The sequence below is a fragment of the Mustela putorius genome, unplaced genomic scaffold (genome assembly GCF_011764305.1).
Source record: "Mustela putorius furo isolate JIRA1106 unplaced genomic scaffold, ASM1176430v1.1 tig00003850_pilon_pilon_pilon, whole genome shotgun sequence".
NCBI lineage: Eukaryota > Metazoa > Chordata > Mammalia > Carnivora > Mustelidae > Mustela > Mustela putorius.
The window spans coordinates 2,217,014-2,234,362 of record NW_025422002.1 but is presented as its reverse complement, the minus strand read 5'-3'; the positions used below and the strand labels follow the sequence as shown (position 1 = coordinate 2,234,362).

The following is a 17,349-nucleotide window of genomic DNA, read 5'->3' as shown; positions in this document are numbered from 1 at the left end:
ATAAATTAATAGTGAGCAAGAAACATAATATTTGTCTTATTGACCAATTATTCATTATTACTCCACAAGAACCATTTGGACTCATTAAATGACTGATGACATGTATTCCTACCTCTTATTATTGTTAAAAATTATATGAATATATGTTTATAAAATCTGTTGTGTAAGTTAGCAGTTTTTGTAGAGATGTGGAAGGAAGCACTTTATTATTAATTTCTGGTTTAAAGATACACTCATTTTCTGTTTAATCATTTAGATATATCTTTGATTATTTAATAGAAAAATGAAGTATCTATTAAAAACTAGCCAAAGCCTGTAATACTTTGGGGTCACACAAATACTTCCCGTCACATCCTTAATATTTTATTTACAACAGATGCTAGATTCGAAAGATTGTTCCTTAAAACTTAGTACGTGTGTGTGTGTGTGTGTAGCTACAATTGTAGAGAAATAATAAGCAGGATATCATATTCTATATATAAAATAGTACTTTTGATTCAAGGTTAAAATTGGAAATTCTAAAGGAAATGGAAAATAATATAACCAAGGCATAATATGTTCTCCCCATAGGATACTCAATCGCCATTCCTGTGAGGTAATTACAACATCTTAGACTTTTCCAGTTACAAAAAAAAATATTTCTTCAATTACTTTATCATTGATTGTAAACATGTCACGCAGAAGCATGTTACATAGGAAAGTATTTTTGGTCACGTATAAATACAGTCTTAAAGTTCTCCAGTACAGATAAATTAAATTTAGCAAAGAAGTTAAGAATATCTTAAAAATATCAAATATTTTGATATTTCTGGGTGTATTTTGTGGTTTGTTTGATGTAAAAGAAAGAAGTAAATTTTATGCAAGTATGTATTTTGGCCTGGATAAAAGAAGACACGAAAACAATTTTTATATAATACATGCTTTCATTTGAGATTCTGCTAATTGAGACGAACATATATTTTAAGTGAAGTAATGACTATTTTTCTATTATCTACATATGAATAGACAAAATCTGGAAAATAGAAACAAAAACTGAAAACTACCATTCAGTATTATGTTTCTCCTGTCATTTTCTCCTTCTTTTGTGAATGCTACTTAGAATTATAATTAAGATTGTCATGGGCTTTTGCTGCATGTTTTATGGGAAATATATTGGATTCTATGGTACTTTGTGTTATAAACTTTTATTGCTTTAATGTGACACTGCTGATACTTTCAAGGCAATTATAATAAACAATAGCATGCAAAGGCCATGATGGAATTAAAGCTATATTTTAAAAATGGTCATTCCCACCCGTTAGCATCCTCACCTAGCCATGTGTCTTCTTTATTTCTCCTATGGCACTTCTACAACATGCTAATGACTTTCACTACTTACTATGAAGGATATTACCAAACATTTCATGTACTTTTTGAAATCCTATTAGCTTACCATAGAAAATGAGCTGACCCTTTGCAAGGTTTCTTCCTCGAAGGTTGCCTGCAATGCACTCATAGAAGCCTTCATCTTCCTGTTGAAAGTTCGGGATTTCAAGAATAGCTTGGGATTTGCTGTACTTGACTTTCCCTGGCAACGGGTTTCCATCCAACCTCCTCCAACTAATATCAGGAACTGGACTAAACAGTTATACCTCATTAGAATAGAAGACGATTCAGTCTTTATATGATAGCAGGATAAAATAAGAGTGTCCTTAAGAAAAATTCTTAAGGAAAAAATTTTAATCAATCTATTGTATTGTGACTAGTTTTCAGGTCATTCAATCATTCACCATTCACTCATCCAGCAATTTATAACGCTTTATTAAGTGCCTGCCACGTGTAAGTCTTGGTGTTATAATCAGGGAATAAATCAATAAATAAAATAGACATGTCTTTTGCCCTTGAGTCGCTTAAAGACCAGTGGAGAAACATACAATAAATAAATAATAAAAAATAATACATTTGTAAATTGCAGTAAATGAAAGAAAGGAAACAGTCCTTTTAAAAGGAAAAGGAAACAGAAATAGTAACAAGATTATATCAGTGTAAATATGGTGGTCAGGAAATTCTTTATAAGCATGTGACATTTAAGAGTAGACCAGCTTTTTCTATACTTATAGATACTTATAGACAAAAATACAGATTTCTCTATAGTTAAATTGGTACTTAACAGATAACTGAAGACCTATGCGATGGGCGATCTAGATTATCAAGGAGAACCAATACTATATAACAGACCTATATAAACTGGGAGCATAGGTTTCACGGTTTTCAAAAGAATGTACTCGTTTTTACCTTATCTAAAGCAAAAATAACAACAGCAAAAAATCCCCCACAAAAGATAATTTTATTTTGTACCCTATTCCTGTTAGAATTTGTGGAGTTCCTTAATATCTTATATCTGATACCTTTAGTCTAATATGAGTATCTTTTAAAATAGCAAAAATATATTTAAAATAGCTGAACCTAAGTGTTATCAATAAGGGATGAATTTAGAAATTCATAGTGAGAAAGACCTTGCTTCTACAGATATAATATAAAGAAATGCAGGCTATCTGTAAAGTTACAGCTGGAAAGTATTTCTTAACAAACCAATTGTTTGTAGTATCAACCCTCAATCTATTTACATTAACATCTTTCCTTTCCTACTGTCAAGTCATTCTTCATTCCCTTACAGATTTACGGATGATTTAAATGTTTCTATTCTAAATATATTTTAAATTAATAATAATGATAAAAGTAAATCATTTTGCAAAGCCACGCTGTAAACTTTGTCAAAGTTACGGGATTTCTTCAAGTCAACAAAAATAATGCGGGAACTATCCCGTCAAATGCAAAATTGCTGACAAAAATCTGTTGAGTTTGAGCAGTAAACTGCAGAATGTTGGTGATGGTGACTTAGTAGAGACTTCAAATAAAGCAAAACTGATGAACTCCAAGGGATTTTTTTTGTTGGCAAACGATGATCCTTCTGTGCAAATCAAAGGTATATATAATATAGAAAGTCATACCTGTGCTCACATATATTTATCAGAAAACATATCCCCCAATCACTGTGTGATTTGTCTATTTTTCTCAGGATTAGTAACCTGTATTTTGTTAAACACAAAATAAAATAAGTATTATGATAAACTGTAGTTTTTGTCCTCTTAAAAAACTGTGCCACTTACCACAAATTTAGGTTGACATTTCAGTAGAATGGCATATTCCTGCCAACAATTAACCTCAGATAACTGGTTTTCTTATTCATTCATATTACGGAATACAAAACTACAAATAAAAATGAAGTTTTAGAAGAAAATTTATTCACATAGAAAGATCTTTGCCAATTCGGGTGAATTTTATAGTATATGCCCTAGCACCCAAATTTTTAAAAAATATATATGTAGTGCATATGTGAAGATAGTAAGAGTTAATATCTGTGAGTAGTAAGAATATTAATGTCTTTAATTTTTTCTTTCTGCTTATCTCTATTTTCCATTATTTTCCTATAAAAGTATACATTACCTCTGTAATAAAAATTTCTAAGAAAATTTATTTACAAAGAGAAAAACAGAGGCTCTGACACCTGTCTAAATTCATGATCCTTTATTATTTTTATAACAATGTATCTCTGAGGTTTATGACAAATATATGCAGAGTAACCTAAAAAAAGTTTTTAACCTAAGGCATTCAGACAAAAAATAAAATCAGTAAAGACTGAATATATTTCCCATAGTTATAGCATAGCTCTTTATTTTGATTATGAAGACAAAAGTCAATTTTTAACATAACTAAATATCTAAATCTCTGAGTCAGTCTGACACTTAATAATAATAGTAATTATAATAATATCTTAAAAATAGCTTATTAACTTAACTGCTTATTAACCACAAACTATGTGCTCCTTATTATAGATGTGTGCAACATGCACAGATAATTTCATTTGCTTTTCTTACAACCAAAGGTGGCAGAGCTAGGATCTGTTTCCAATTTCTTTGCCTCAAAAGCTATGTACTTACTCATAAGGCAATAAAAACCCACGGCTATTATAAGATCCTCTTCTGATAGCTTTAGTATTTGTGGTTTTACAAGAGTAGATGTCCATTTTAAATGTCCAAATTAAGTGGGAGCAAAAAGAACAAGTCCGACCCATCCCAGCTATTCCTACTTTCCCCCAAAAGAACCCAGTGATAACACTGAAGTCTCTCTGGATAAGCTTATTTCCCTAAATGGATGAGACACTATATTCTATAAAGATACAGAGGTCTAGAGATATACCTTTCCAATAGAAAGAATGCAGCAGAAAATATCAGTACTCTACCTGTGTGCCTTCTGATCCCTTAGCCACCCCAGATCAAGAAGTGTTATTACCTTCAACGGTTAGTATCTATATCTCTTTGTTGACAACTACCCTCAAAATGCTGTAGCTAATTTTCCCTTCACAAAGAAAGAGGTGTAGGCAGCTAGGGATTTACACAACCCTAAGTGCAGCTCTTAATCAACAACTGACCGGGTGCTGTGGTACAAATAGTCCAACTCCTTACCTCTAATGGTTGGAAATCTCTAGGGTATGACCTGCACCCTCTCCAGAGCTCCCCTACAGGACTGAGGCAAATTTAACTTCTTTTGAATTTTGCATGATACCATACTCGGCTTGGCTACTCTCCCATCCCTGTCCCACTTCTCCATTCTCTTATGAGTTCTTTCTAAGAAATCTTCTATCAAATCACTTGCAAAAAGATTATCCTTTCATGGTCTGCTTCTTGGAAAACCCATTTATTAAAATTCCCAATATGCTCTGACCCTTTTTCTACTTTAATTATGGTATCAACTGTAAGGAACCCTTAAATAATTCTCAGTATAGTATGTCCATGGAGCCATTAGACAGACATAGAAATGGTATTCTGTGGTATTAAACATTAATGGAATATGAGACCAAAACTGAGCAGTAGAATCCTTGTGGAAAGCCACAGACTGTGGAACATACAAGGTCTAAATTATACCAGCATAACAGCAAAAGGCAAGAAATGTAGAAAATACACAAGGCTGAACAGAGATAAGTTTCTCACTTAAAAAAGAAGACACTCTAGATTTTTTTTTTTCCTTATCTCATTTGACGTTGGAGTGATAAGTGTTCTTCCCTAAACCATTTAATTATGAAGAAGGTTATAAGATTCAGTGTATTGGCTTCTAACATAACAACTTTCAATTCTGAAGAAGGGTACTGAATTCTCAATCTGCAGTGGGCCCATGTTTATTTGTTTGTTTTTGATTTGTATTTTAATTGTTCTTAAAAACAACAACAACAACAATGCTTCCTATCTTTATATGATTTGAATTGGGAAGACTATTCCTCTGGCTTCAGGAAAGAATACAAGATTCAGGTCTTGCCATTAGAAGCAGGTACACCATAGTCACTGTGATTTGTTAACTGTGGGAACCAAGGCCACCTATCAGAGACAACCACACTCAATTCTGGTACAGCTTTTGGAAGAACTGTTGAAGGGAGAATCTTTCTTCACTGTGGTTTGCTCAGACAGTATAATAGAATCTTAGAACTTTTGGGCAACAATTTCCCACCAAATGGAGAATCTTTAAAAGCCAAAGTTACCACAAAGGAAAGAAACTTGGAGTTCTTTACATGACTAGATCACGACTAACTAGATGGATGCCCATCATTCCCCAAATCTCTCTCGAACAATTCTGTAAGTCAATACATTTTTTCCCCTTCTTTTAAAAAAAATTAACATATAATGTATTATTTGTTTCAGGGGTACAGGTCTGTGAATCATCAGTCTTAACACAACTCACAGCACTCACCATAGCACATACCCTCCCCAATGTCCAAAACCCAGCCACCGTCTCCCCGCCAGCCCCCTCCCCTCCAGCAACCCTCAGTTTGTTTCCTGAGATTAAGAGTCTCTTATGATTTGTCTCCCTCCCTGGTTTCATCTTGTTTCATTTTTCCCTCCCTTTTCCCCATGACACCCCTGCCCTGACTTGGGCTTGTTTGAGTTATTTTCCTGCTGCTTTCAAACCAATCCTCCCACCAAAAAAAAAAAAAAAAAAAAAAAAGACTCAGCAAATAGTTCTGAATGCCTGGGTCTAAATGCTACCTATGTGATTGAATTATACAATATGGAGGATTCCCTCTGGATATTAAGTTTTACACTCCATATATCAGAATTCTCAGGGCAACTAAGCTGTCAAAAAAATTACTCAAACATTTTGAAAAAGTTTTAAAAAACAAAAGTCTTATCAAATGTATTTTATCACTTCATTTTATGTTAAAATTACTAATAAGAGACAAATCAAGCAGTTTTATACGATTACACAGTTACTAATTAAATGCTGAGTTTTTTTCAGATTTGTTATGTCACTGCTAAACATGAATGCCATGATCCTCCTGATTATTACTGATAATGTGATATATACAGACAGAATAAATGCAAAATACAGACTACATAAAAATGTATATGCATTTTAATGAAAACTTCCCATTTTGTCCTGAAACTTCTTATGAAGATACTAAATGAACTGCTTTAGATTTCATACCCTCTGTCTTTTCTGAAGGCATCCCAAATGGACAGTGGTGGGAAGAAAAGGAATCATAACAAAAGATGAAATTATTTTAGCAATGAGCATAGTTTTAAAAGATTTTTATTTATTTATTTGAGAGAGAGAGAGCAAGTACATGGGTGGGGGGAGGGGTAGAGGGAGAAAATCTTCAAGCAGACCCCACTGAGGGTAGAGCCTGATATGGGGCTCCATCCCATGACCTATGAGATCATGACCTGAGCCAAAACCAAGAGTCAACTGACTGATCCACCCAGGTGTCCCAATCGGCTTTAGTTTTTAAATGCAAGTTCATTTTTCTAAGGCATGTTATTCTTTGTAAATAATAATTATAATTATAATTATAAAACCATCATAATAGAATGCTATTTATGCAGTACAGAGCAGAACATAGCTCTTATCAGCTATATTTTGTTCCACTAAATATGAATTTCCTCATTTATAGAATGGGGAATAATAATAGTACATAAGTCACAGAACTGTTGTGAGGTTTAAATGATACAATCCACGTCACATGTACAGTATGCTGTCTAGCACCCTAACACTACATTGGACTGTTAATGATAAATCAATAAAATAATTTAAAATCATTATTATGTTATTGTTATTATTTCAAAAGCAAAAACCCTAGCTGATATTTGTTTTCTGTTCTCTGTTAAGGACTCCATTTGACTATGCATTCAACATAAACTGATTTATGAATCATTTGTCAATTAAAATTAGATCTCCACACTGTGAATGAAATGGGTACACAAACATCCCCATATGTCTCTCAAAGTAAATTTCTTGCTTTTCCCTGCTTTATATATCAACTGTTAAGATGCTATTACCCCTGGTCATAGTGCTCATGTTCCTTTCCTCATCATGACAGCAGAGCTCTCTCAGGAAAGACACTACATGATTTGCTGTGAGGTATCTTTGTTTTTCAACCTGGTTAATCACCTGGGACCATGGCAGTGGGGAGGAAAGGAATTTGTATACAGAATTCTACAAAGAGAAAAATAGAATGCTGTGTGACACACCACTGAGCATGAATATTAATAATAATTAATATAATAATAATATATAATAATAAATAAATAATAAATAAACCAAAATAACAAAAAATAATAAATAAATAAATAAATAAATAAATAATAAAAATAATAAATCATATGAATATTAATATCATTAATTGAGTGCTTACTATGTACCAGGCATTGTGACAGATGGCTTCCACATGTCATCTGAGTTAAATACTCAGCTGGCAGCTATTAACACTTCTAATTGCCTTCTTGGAATGGTATTCACGTTTAGACAGGTAATTTCTGCTAAGTTATTACCTGCCAATTCTTTTCCACTTAGAGTTTCAGTACAGGCTAATTTATTGTGATTCACCTTCCAATTCTTTGAGTTACCTCCCATTCTATTATAAACACTAGTAGACTACTTCTTCTACTGGGGCTGAAGCATTCTTTTCAGGTTCTACCTAGTTTGGCCATGTTGATGATGTAAATGATGCAATATTAGCTGGCTATTCAGTCTAGTCTAAAGTAAGTGGTCTACTGAAAATGTACAGTTAAATATAAACACATGAAGAATGTCATGGAGCGAGGCAGATCTTCGAGGGGTCTTCAGAATGGAGATTATCGTTAAATCTCTTGAAACTGTGCTATTACAGAAGGAAGTCAAAATAAATGGTGCTATCATCAAAATAAATGGTGCTAACTGCAAATATCAGCCATTTCTGACAACATTTCGCTTTTAGCTCTAATTCCTTCCTACCCTCTCCTTTTTTAAGTCTTCTGAAATATGATGTGGAAATAGAGCTTGGATATAAATCTCAATAAAGAAAACTAATCCAAAGCAAGTCACTTACTCAAAGCTTCCTCAGACCATAGGAGATGCACTCATGAGCGTTGTATTTCAAAAGAGCTTTGCAAAAACCTTTTCTGATTTTGTTACTATTTGTTAAATCGAGTTTGCCTGGAATGTGGGTCCTCACAGTTGTGAAATACCACATAATAATAGCAAAGTTTTCTCTCTCTTTGTTTGACTCTCCACCCTCTTGGTTTCGTGCTTCTTAAATAAGCATTGCCATAAATAAGGACTTTTACTCCATTTTCTCTCGTCATTATGCTTTTACGGAGTGAGCATCCTATTAATTTTATCTGGAGACAGAGTATATATTTGTTAGCTATCTGGCCTAGTTCCAACCTGAATTAGAAGTTAAATTAAAGCTCTTCACACACTAGCAGAAACTGTGCTTCAGTTCTATACTATTAGCCCATAAATAGAATTTTCATTACTAGTGCTTTTTGAGAAAGCTTATATTTCTCCCCTGGATTTCTTAAACCTCATTATCCACAGTTTAAATCCAGGCCATACTAAGTTTTTAACTAGAAACTGGTACAGAGAACCAGTTTCCTAAAATGCTCATATATGGGATTATTCTTAACTTGAACCTCATTTCAGAAAATCCCGTCAGTGGCCAATTTTAATCGAAGACAGTGAAGCAGAATAACAAAACTAGCAAAGAGTGCCTTTGTTAAATTTTCAGACTGTTCCACTAGCTGCTTTCATTTCCCCAAGTTGAAATATTCATACAAAGAGCTTGGAATGTGAGACTGTCCTAGGGGGATACAATGTGGATACATTCATGAGTTCTGCAGAAGAGCAATCTCACTGTTATGGAAAAAAGGAAAACATTTTTTTCTGAGCGATCTAAATGCAGTCACGATCCTTTTGTATTGGTCAGTGTCTACACCAGGTTTCTCTCAGGGAAAAATCTTATGGTGCGCATGTATTAGTCTGGTATATTTGACACTACAGTTGTTGGAGCCAATTGAGAAGCTACAAATGGTTTGGTGATATTAGCCACCATAGCATAATGACGCTTGCAAATAGGGTAAAAGGACACAGGCAGGTTTTTGTATGACTGAATGCAAATTGTCCCATTTTTCTGAGCCTTGGCTTTTTCATTGTAACTAAAGATACAATGGGTACATAAAAGGCTTCTTGAGAGGATCAAATAAGAAAATATGAGTGAGAATTCATGGTGAAATAGAAAGTTTGAACCACAAATAAGGTTTGCTAAATTTCCTTATTACCATGATTGTTACCACATTATTATCACATAGGGACAAGAGGGCCCTGTTATCTAAAGATTCCCTAAGAATGTTATTGCCATTTTCTAAACCTTTTAACTAAGGTAAAATAAGCACTAATTTGCACATGAAGGATAAACTGGAGACGGTTATTCCAAGGTGAAAATGACACTGCATTTAGCAGCTAATTAACAGCTTGTCCATAGCGTTTTTTTATCAATACATAATATTAACCCTAAATAAATACCTCTCGATCACATGAACATTATGCTGCTCTAAAGTAAAGAAAATGTTAATTTGGTTATGGTACGTGAGGTTCTGGAGGCCTGTGTTCCATCAAATTTCAAGGTCTTGACTTTAGCTCTGCTTATAACCATATGCTTTCGGATAAAGAAGTAAAGGAAACATTACATATGGTGTGCTAACATTTAATCATTCTACCATTAATATATCTAATATGTATTGAGCACATATTAGATGCCTGGCACTGTATTAAGTGCCTCAGTGAAACCTTGTAACAATACTAGTAGACACAGGACTACTGTTACTGGTATTTTGTAGATAAGGAGACAGGGTCTAGGAAAGGCTGGACAACATGCCCAATATCACACTGTGAACTTAAAAAAGTATTTGAACCACAGTCTGTCTTTTCATAGAGACTGAGCTTTAACCATCACGCTTTGCTGCTTCTACATGAACTAATCAGATATAAAATGAGTTACCTTACTAGGATGTATTAGGATATGCTGAGAAATACAATCTTCATCTAATGAACTAATTTGTTTCACAACTAGTGAATAGAGTTCTTTTTGTTCAAGGTTCAGAAGACAAAAGGATAGAGTTGCTTTATTTTGTTTTTGGACCTACTGAGATGCCTCCAGATTCCAATAAAGGAGTTAAAGTCAAGACCTAGAAATTTCATGGGGCACAGGCCTCCAGAACCTCACACACCATAACCAAATTATCGTTTTCCAGGTCAGCTGGAAAAAAGGAAGCAAGTTACTTCTTTTCCTTTGGCTCAGTACCATTTTGGACCTGAAATCTCATGCAATTGCCAATTATTTAAGAAGGAAGAAATGTAGGTCTCCTGAGAAAGGTGGTGATAGACTGGGACGGGAAGGATGATAAGTTCCTTCCAGAAGCACATATATTCTTCTTGGATGAGTTTTAGAGCCTTTACATTAGTTTAATTTTAGAAACAGCACTGTCAACTCCAATTTATGGCTATGGGGAAAAAAAAAAAAAAAGGAAGGTTTGACACTGCATTCAAAGTAAGCCTGTAAAATCAAAAGAGGCCCAACTTGTAGGCTGGGTCCCTGATCTGTGAAAGTGGCCCATTTACAAGCATTCTTAGGAGAATTTGGCAACACATTTCAGAATCCTTATCTTTTTAGATTCCTCTAACCCAATAATTCTAACTTTCTAAAAATATACCAAGGAAGTTCTTATGGGCATGGGTAAAATCAGCCACAAGAGTATTCATTACATCATTATTCGTGGCGACAAAAAATGGAAACAAAATAAAAGGAAAATAAGTGCCCACCAGTAGGAGGCTGGCTGAAAACACACATTCACATGTCCCCATTGTCACAAATGAGGGTAAAGACAACGGTTTAAGGACCTGCAGATACATTCACAGTTTATGGTTTTAAGATTTAAAAAAAAAAAACATTTTACAAAATAATTTATAGAAACAATATGAACAGCACAACAAATAAAGTAGTTCTGGATTATAACCCAAAGTATAAAATAAATATCCACTAATCAGTACTGATATAAATAAATGAGTAAATGGGGAGCGGAACGTGACAAATCTCCCATACAGAGGAATGCCAAATAAATTGTAAGGATTCAGTACCTTACAGGAGGTGAAGCATGACTCCCTATTCATTAAGTGAGGATGGTATATACTAACCTCATTCCAGAGAGTCAACATGGAAAGAGAAAAATCAGTAATTTTACAGAGGAGCATCTTGACAAAAACTACTTCGGCAGAGTGATGAAGGCCAACATCGGCAGTCATAAATCTCTTTGATAGAGGAGTAACCTTGATATAATGTGGTGAAATGGCACTTTGCCTTTGTGTTCTTCTTCCCCCCAAACCCATAACCTCAATCTAAATATGAAGAAAATATTAGACAAATTTCAACAGAGGGTGATCCTGCAACGACACTGACCATCACTCCTCAAAACTGTCAAGGTCACTGAAAACAAGGAAAGTCTGAAACACCGTTATAGCCAAGAAGAGCCTAGGGAGACAAACAAAGAAACAAACAAGAAAACCTCAATGTAACATGGTAGCCGAGATGAGATCCTGAAATTAAAAAAAATAAAAAAAGAAGTAAATAAAATAAAGTGAGGATATTAGACAAAAACCAAGGAAATTTGACATAAGGACTCTAGTAAAACACTGGTTCATTAACTGAAACAAATGTACCATCTTAATGTAAAATGTTAGTAATGGGGGAAAATGTGTGGGATTATATGGGATTTCATGGTTCTATCAGCTCATTTTTTTTTGTTCTAAAACTGTTATTAAAATGTCTATTAATTAAAAGAAAGTATTGGTGAAAGGAGGAAAAAGAGAAGCGAGAATCTCCTATTTCTCAGAGATACAAAGGACCCCTTAAATAATAGCTTAGTATGAGTCTCCCAAATCTTCCTTCACTTAAACTTTGCAAGGAAAGAGCAGATCCCAAGAAAAATGTGTTATTATGTGTTGTTTCATCTATCCTATTTTCAGTAGCCTGCAAGCTCCCCACGGCCTATACATAATCTTTATCTCCCCAGCACATAGTTTGTCTGCTGCTTGGAGAATTCCTTCTGACTGGCTGACTAAATAAATGAAGGAATAAAGGAATTAATGATTGAATGAGGTATCCTAAGCATATTTCCTGAGTTAATATATAGTTATGTTTGACTTGCCAAATGAGTGATTGAGGGGATAACAGTAATCCTTATACACATTATTAACCACAGAATTTTGAAATGGTAAATCCATTATTCTGAGCAAGTCCTTGAGAATTGTGTTAGCACAAAAATATAATGCAGGGATCTCTTGTTTCCTTCCTGTGTGTTCCTTTTTACCTCCTCAGATAAAGTAGCACTGACAATGTCTGTAATAAATAAAACTGTTACTATTTACTGGTGACCTTTTGGGGGCCAGATACTTTGGTAGGTAAGTAGGTAAGTTTAATAGTATTTTCAGTCCTTAAAACAATTCTACTCTATGTATCTATGTATCTACATATCTATGTATATATGTATCTAGCTAGCTAATTTTGCCTTTGTTTTACAGATAAGCAAACTGATCATAGCAGCTCAGCTATGGGCAGAAAAATTTAGGATTTAAATACTGAACTTTTTGAATTCAAAGTCTACACTCTTTCCAGAACACAATGTTGCATTGAAATGTTAGTGAATCCACTAATAAGTCATTCAGTCCTTGGGTGAGTACATATGAATGTGCTTGTTGAAGATTAATGTTTTTCAGTTTCTTAATGATTGGCTTGAATATTTGTCAGTTCCCAGATTTGCATGCACAGTCAACAGAGGGGGGTATTCTGTGGAGTTTACCTTGGAATTTGCCAGAGTTTACTGGTTTATGCCAAGCAACCTAGTATTCTGATAATATGCAAAACATTTAGCAAGTACCTGGAGATTGCATTTCAGTGTGGGGCAAATGGGACAAAACAGAACAAAACAAACAAACAAACAAAAACCTATACATAGAAATATACAGAAAAAATATACACAGATATACACAAAATATTCTGCTCTCCAGATACTCAATTCAATGAGGAGAAAAAAAAAAAAGCCAAATTACTTACAAGACATCCAAATAGGAAAGGTTTAAGATACCCCTTTGATTTCATTTAAAGCTAACTGTTAAAAGTCTAGAAGATCTGAACATATCTAGTTTGATTTGAAAATACTATTGTCATCCTGCGATACCACAGTGACATTTGGGGGAATAATCTGCAGTGATGTCCATACATGTAAGGAAAAAAGAGGGTATTAGAATCTCTTCATCTGAGAGTTCTGGATTACCTATAAATATCTTGGTGAAACTTCACAATTTATTGCTTGAAATTAATAGTCAAGCTGGGTATCTTTTCCTTCATAAATTAGAAAAAAGAAATAAGATATACATGTTTACATAAATATAGTCCTGTGTGAAGACTCCTGGACACATAGAACATTCAGGGCTGCTACTAATTTTATTCATATTTCTGAGCACTAACAGCAAAGTTACTAAATTCAGGTTAAAAAAAAAAAGAAGGAAAATATGTTTGGTTGTTTATAAGAGCAGGAGAAGTTTTATGAGGGATATCAGTTTAATTTCTTCACTAAGAGCAAAGGCCTATATTTTCCTAACAGGAGACACTGAGATCTATCAGTCAATCATACTACATTTGCATAGCACCTATACACAGAGTTTCTCAGGGTGTTTTACAATACAGTTAATTTACAGCTTAGATAATTAAGAGTCTGCCATGTTAAACAAATGAGACAAAGCTGAGAGTTGAAAGCTGTGATCATGTCAGCTCTGAAACCCCAACATAGAAAGTGAGTTACATATTCCCAAAGTCATGGCAATTAAAGTTCAAGCAGGTATCTGAAGTTATGTTTTAATTATTCTTTACTCATCCTAGTCTATGGTGGTTTAAGATGGTTAGGTTCTATGAGTAAATACTCTAGTCAGCTGTCCCTATTCCTCACTCTCTAGTGTTCCTGCCTGCCTACTGTAGCAGCCTCCCACATGAGCTGCTGTGACTGAAACTATGCTTTCTGTTTTGTCTCTAATCATCTATCCCAGATTTTTATAAGTAGTAGATATTGCCATCATCTCATACAGAACAGTACAGGTATGTTCGTCAATGGCCCTGATTGATTTTTTTGGAAATACTGCTTCTCATTAAAAAAACTGCCTGAATTTTAAAAAGGTTAACTTTTGAATATTTTTTTTTGAATATGTAAAGATAAAACTCACTTGTTGCTGAAATGTTAGTAATTACAGAGACTCTAAATGGGAAATAGGTTTATGATTCCATTCCCCAGGTAAAATCTTTTAAACATTTTACTGAAATTTTCAAGCCTTTTGTTAGGAAAACATTTATAGCATTGGGGTTAACTGCCTCTACACACAGGGAATGAATTCATACATTAAAAGATAGTTTGATGTAAATATCAAATGGCTATGAGTATGAGTTCTGAAGTCAGAATCAGTGAGATTTAGATTTGAATTCCAGATCTAAAATTTATGTTGATCTAGTCATTTAATTTCTCTAAACTTCACTGCATTCACCTTCACAATTAGAATTAATAATACCTGGCTTCTAACTATGTTCAAGTCACAGGGACTACACCCAGCCTCCTGCTGAAAACAAATGAAAAAACTGGACAATTACACAGGAAACAAACTTGATTTCAGAAATATAACAATGAATGGTATAAAACTATGATCCCTGAAGGAAAGGAAAGACATGAAGCAAGACCTTGGTATCCTGGCTTTCTATATACAGGTGGGCACTTTTAAGAGGAAAGAATAAGGAAGGGGAATCTAAAAAGGACATTAATGTTTCACTGAGCTGAGGAGACATATAAGACTGAGGGACTAGGACTACAGAGTATTGGAGAAGATGGGATTATGAAAAGAAAGTACATAATTGTGTCACATGAGACTGGACATAGAACAATTTTCAGAGCTCAAACAGGGTTACAAGACAGTTGAGTTCCTTTGAGCTTTCAGAAAAGAGATTTTGTAAACATTTGGCCCTTCAGTAGGGGGATGCATATTACTAGTTAACTAGACTTCAACTAAAATCTACTCTATAGCTAGTCTACCAGAGCTTAATAATAAGACATAGAAAGATCAAGCAGATTTACAGTAACTTAACTCCTGTCAATAAAATCTAATACTTTAAATAAATAAACCACAACCCAGCACATAGCAACATAACATCCATTCTGTTTATAATTCAATCTAAAATTACCAGCTAACCTAAAAAGCATAAAAATGAGAATCATGACTAGGAAAAAAAGAAGTCAACAGAAACAGATTCACAAATTCACAATTATGAAGATGATAGAATTAGCAAGCAAGGACTTTCATATCATCAATAGGGATCCTGCATAATAGCAGGGGATTACAGCTGAGAGAACCACAGACCTCAGACTCTATACAAGGAAAGAATCTCTAGAAAAACCCAAAGAAACCAAGCGAGACACAAACAAAAACAATCGAGAAAATGTTAGCCTCAGACACCACAGCTGTAGCAAACAAAAGTGGAAAACAGTAAACACACATTAACTCCTTGCTAGATAAACATAAACCTCACACATAAATCTAGTAACCTCAATTCCTTTTAATTGATAAACCTCATCTCTGGATTCACCACCACAATAATAGAAAGCATGTTAATAAGCAGTATGCAGAGACAAAACAAGCATTAGGACCACACTCAAATATGGCAAATATTCTGGGATTACCAGGCTAGAAATTTGAAATTACTATGATTAATCTGCTAAGGGCTCTAATGGAAAAAACAAAACAAAACAACCAGAACATACAAAGACACATGGTTAATGTAAGCCGAGATAAGAAATTGTAAGAAATGACCAAAAGGAAATATTAAATATAAACACCATTGTAATACAAACAAGAATTCCTTGATAGACTTATCAGTGGAATGAACATGACTGAGGAAAGAATAAGTGAACTAGAAGAAACATCAGTAGACACTTCCCAAACCAACATGCAAAGAGAAAAAAAAAAAAAAAGAATGAGGAACAAACAAGTAAACAAACAAAACCACAAACCCAGAATGTCTGAGAATTGTAGGAAACTGTAAATGGTGCATCAGACGTCTATTAGAAATACCAGAAAAAGAACAAAGAAAAAAAATAAATAGAAGAAATAGTGGAAGTGATGATGGTTGGGAAGTTTACAAAATTAATGACAGCTACTACATCATAGAGTCCAGAAGCTCAGAGAACACCAAGCATGATACAAGTGCCAAAAAAAAGCTACACATTCAAGAGAAGGGTATTCCACAGGAATAAGGGAGATATTGCCCAATTATGAAAGTATGTATGTGCTGCATTCCACAAACATCTAATGAAACCAGTCAGGGGTAAGATGGCAGAGGAGAAGCAGAATGAAATATCATTAGGCACCAGGAGTTCAGCTAGATAGTGATCAAACCATTCTGAACACCTACAAAATCAACAGGGGGTAGAAGAGAAGAAGATAGAAGAGAAGAAGAGCAATTCTAGGAAGAATTATAGAAGCAATTCTACCAGAGCAAAGAGTTATCAAACCATTCTGAACACCTACAAACTCAACAGGAGATATAAGAGAAAAGGAACAATTCTAGGAACAGAAAATCGACCACTTTCTGGAAGGCAGGATGTACAGAGAAGTGAATCCCAAGCCCGGGAAGAAAGGATGTGGGGTGAGGGGCTGGCTCCCAGCAAGTGGCAGAGGAGTGGAGGACAATATCAGAACGTTTTGAAGTCTGCTCCACTGAGGGGCATTAATCCAGAGATTAAGAGGACTGAAGCCCTCGCAGGGACAGTATGATCTCAGCACCCACAGGGTCACAGAAAGACTGGGGGTGTCTGAGTGTGGCCGAGCTGCCAGGTATTAGAAAGGGGAATCCAGCTACAGAGATGGAGCCAAAGAGTGAGCTCTCAGCTCGGGGTTACCTTAAACTATGATCCA

The 17,349-nt window shown here is 34.5% G+C and overlaps 1 protein-coding gene across 1 annotated transcript in view; it reads right to left on the bottom strand.

Annotated features, from left to right (window-relative positions):
• LOC101672552 (contactin-6) overlaps nucleotides 1-17,349 on the bottom strand; it is a 301,755-nt gene that overhangs the window by 82,123 nt on the left and 202,283 nt on the right. The window contains 1 exon segment of the mRNA XM_004738393.2: nucleotides 1,433-1,617. Within this exon segment, the coding sequence (XP_004738450.2) occupies nucleotides 1,433-1,617 (185 nt within the window).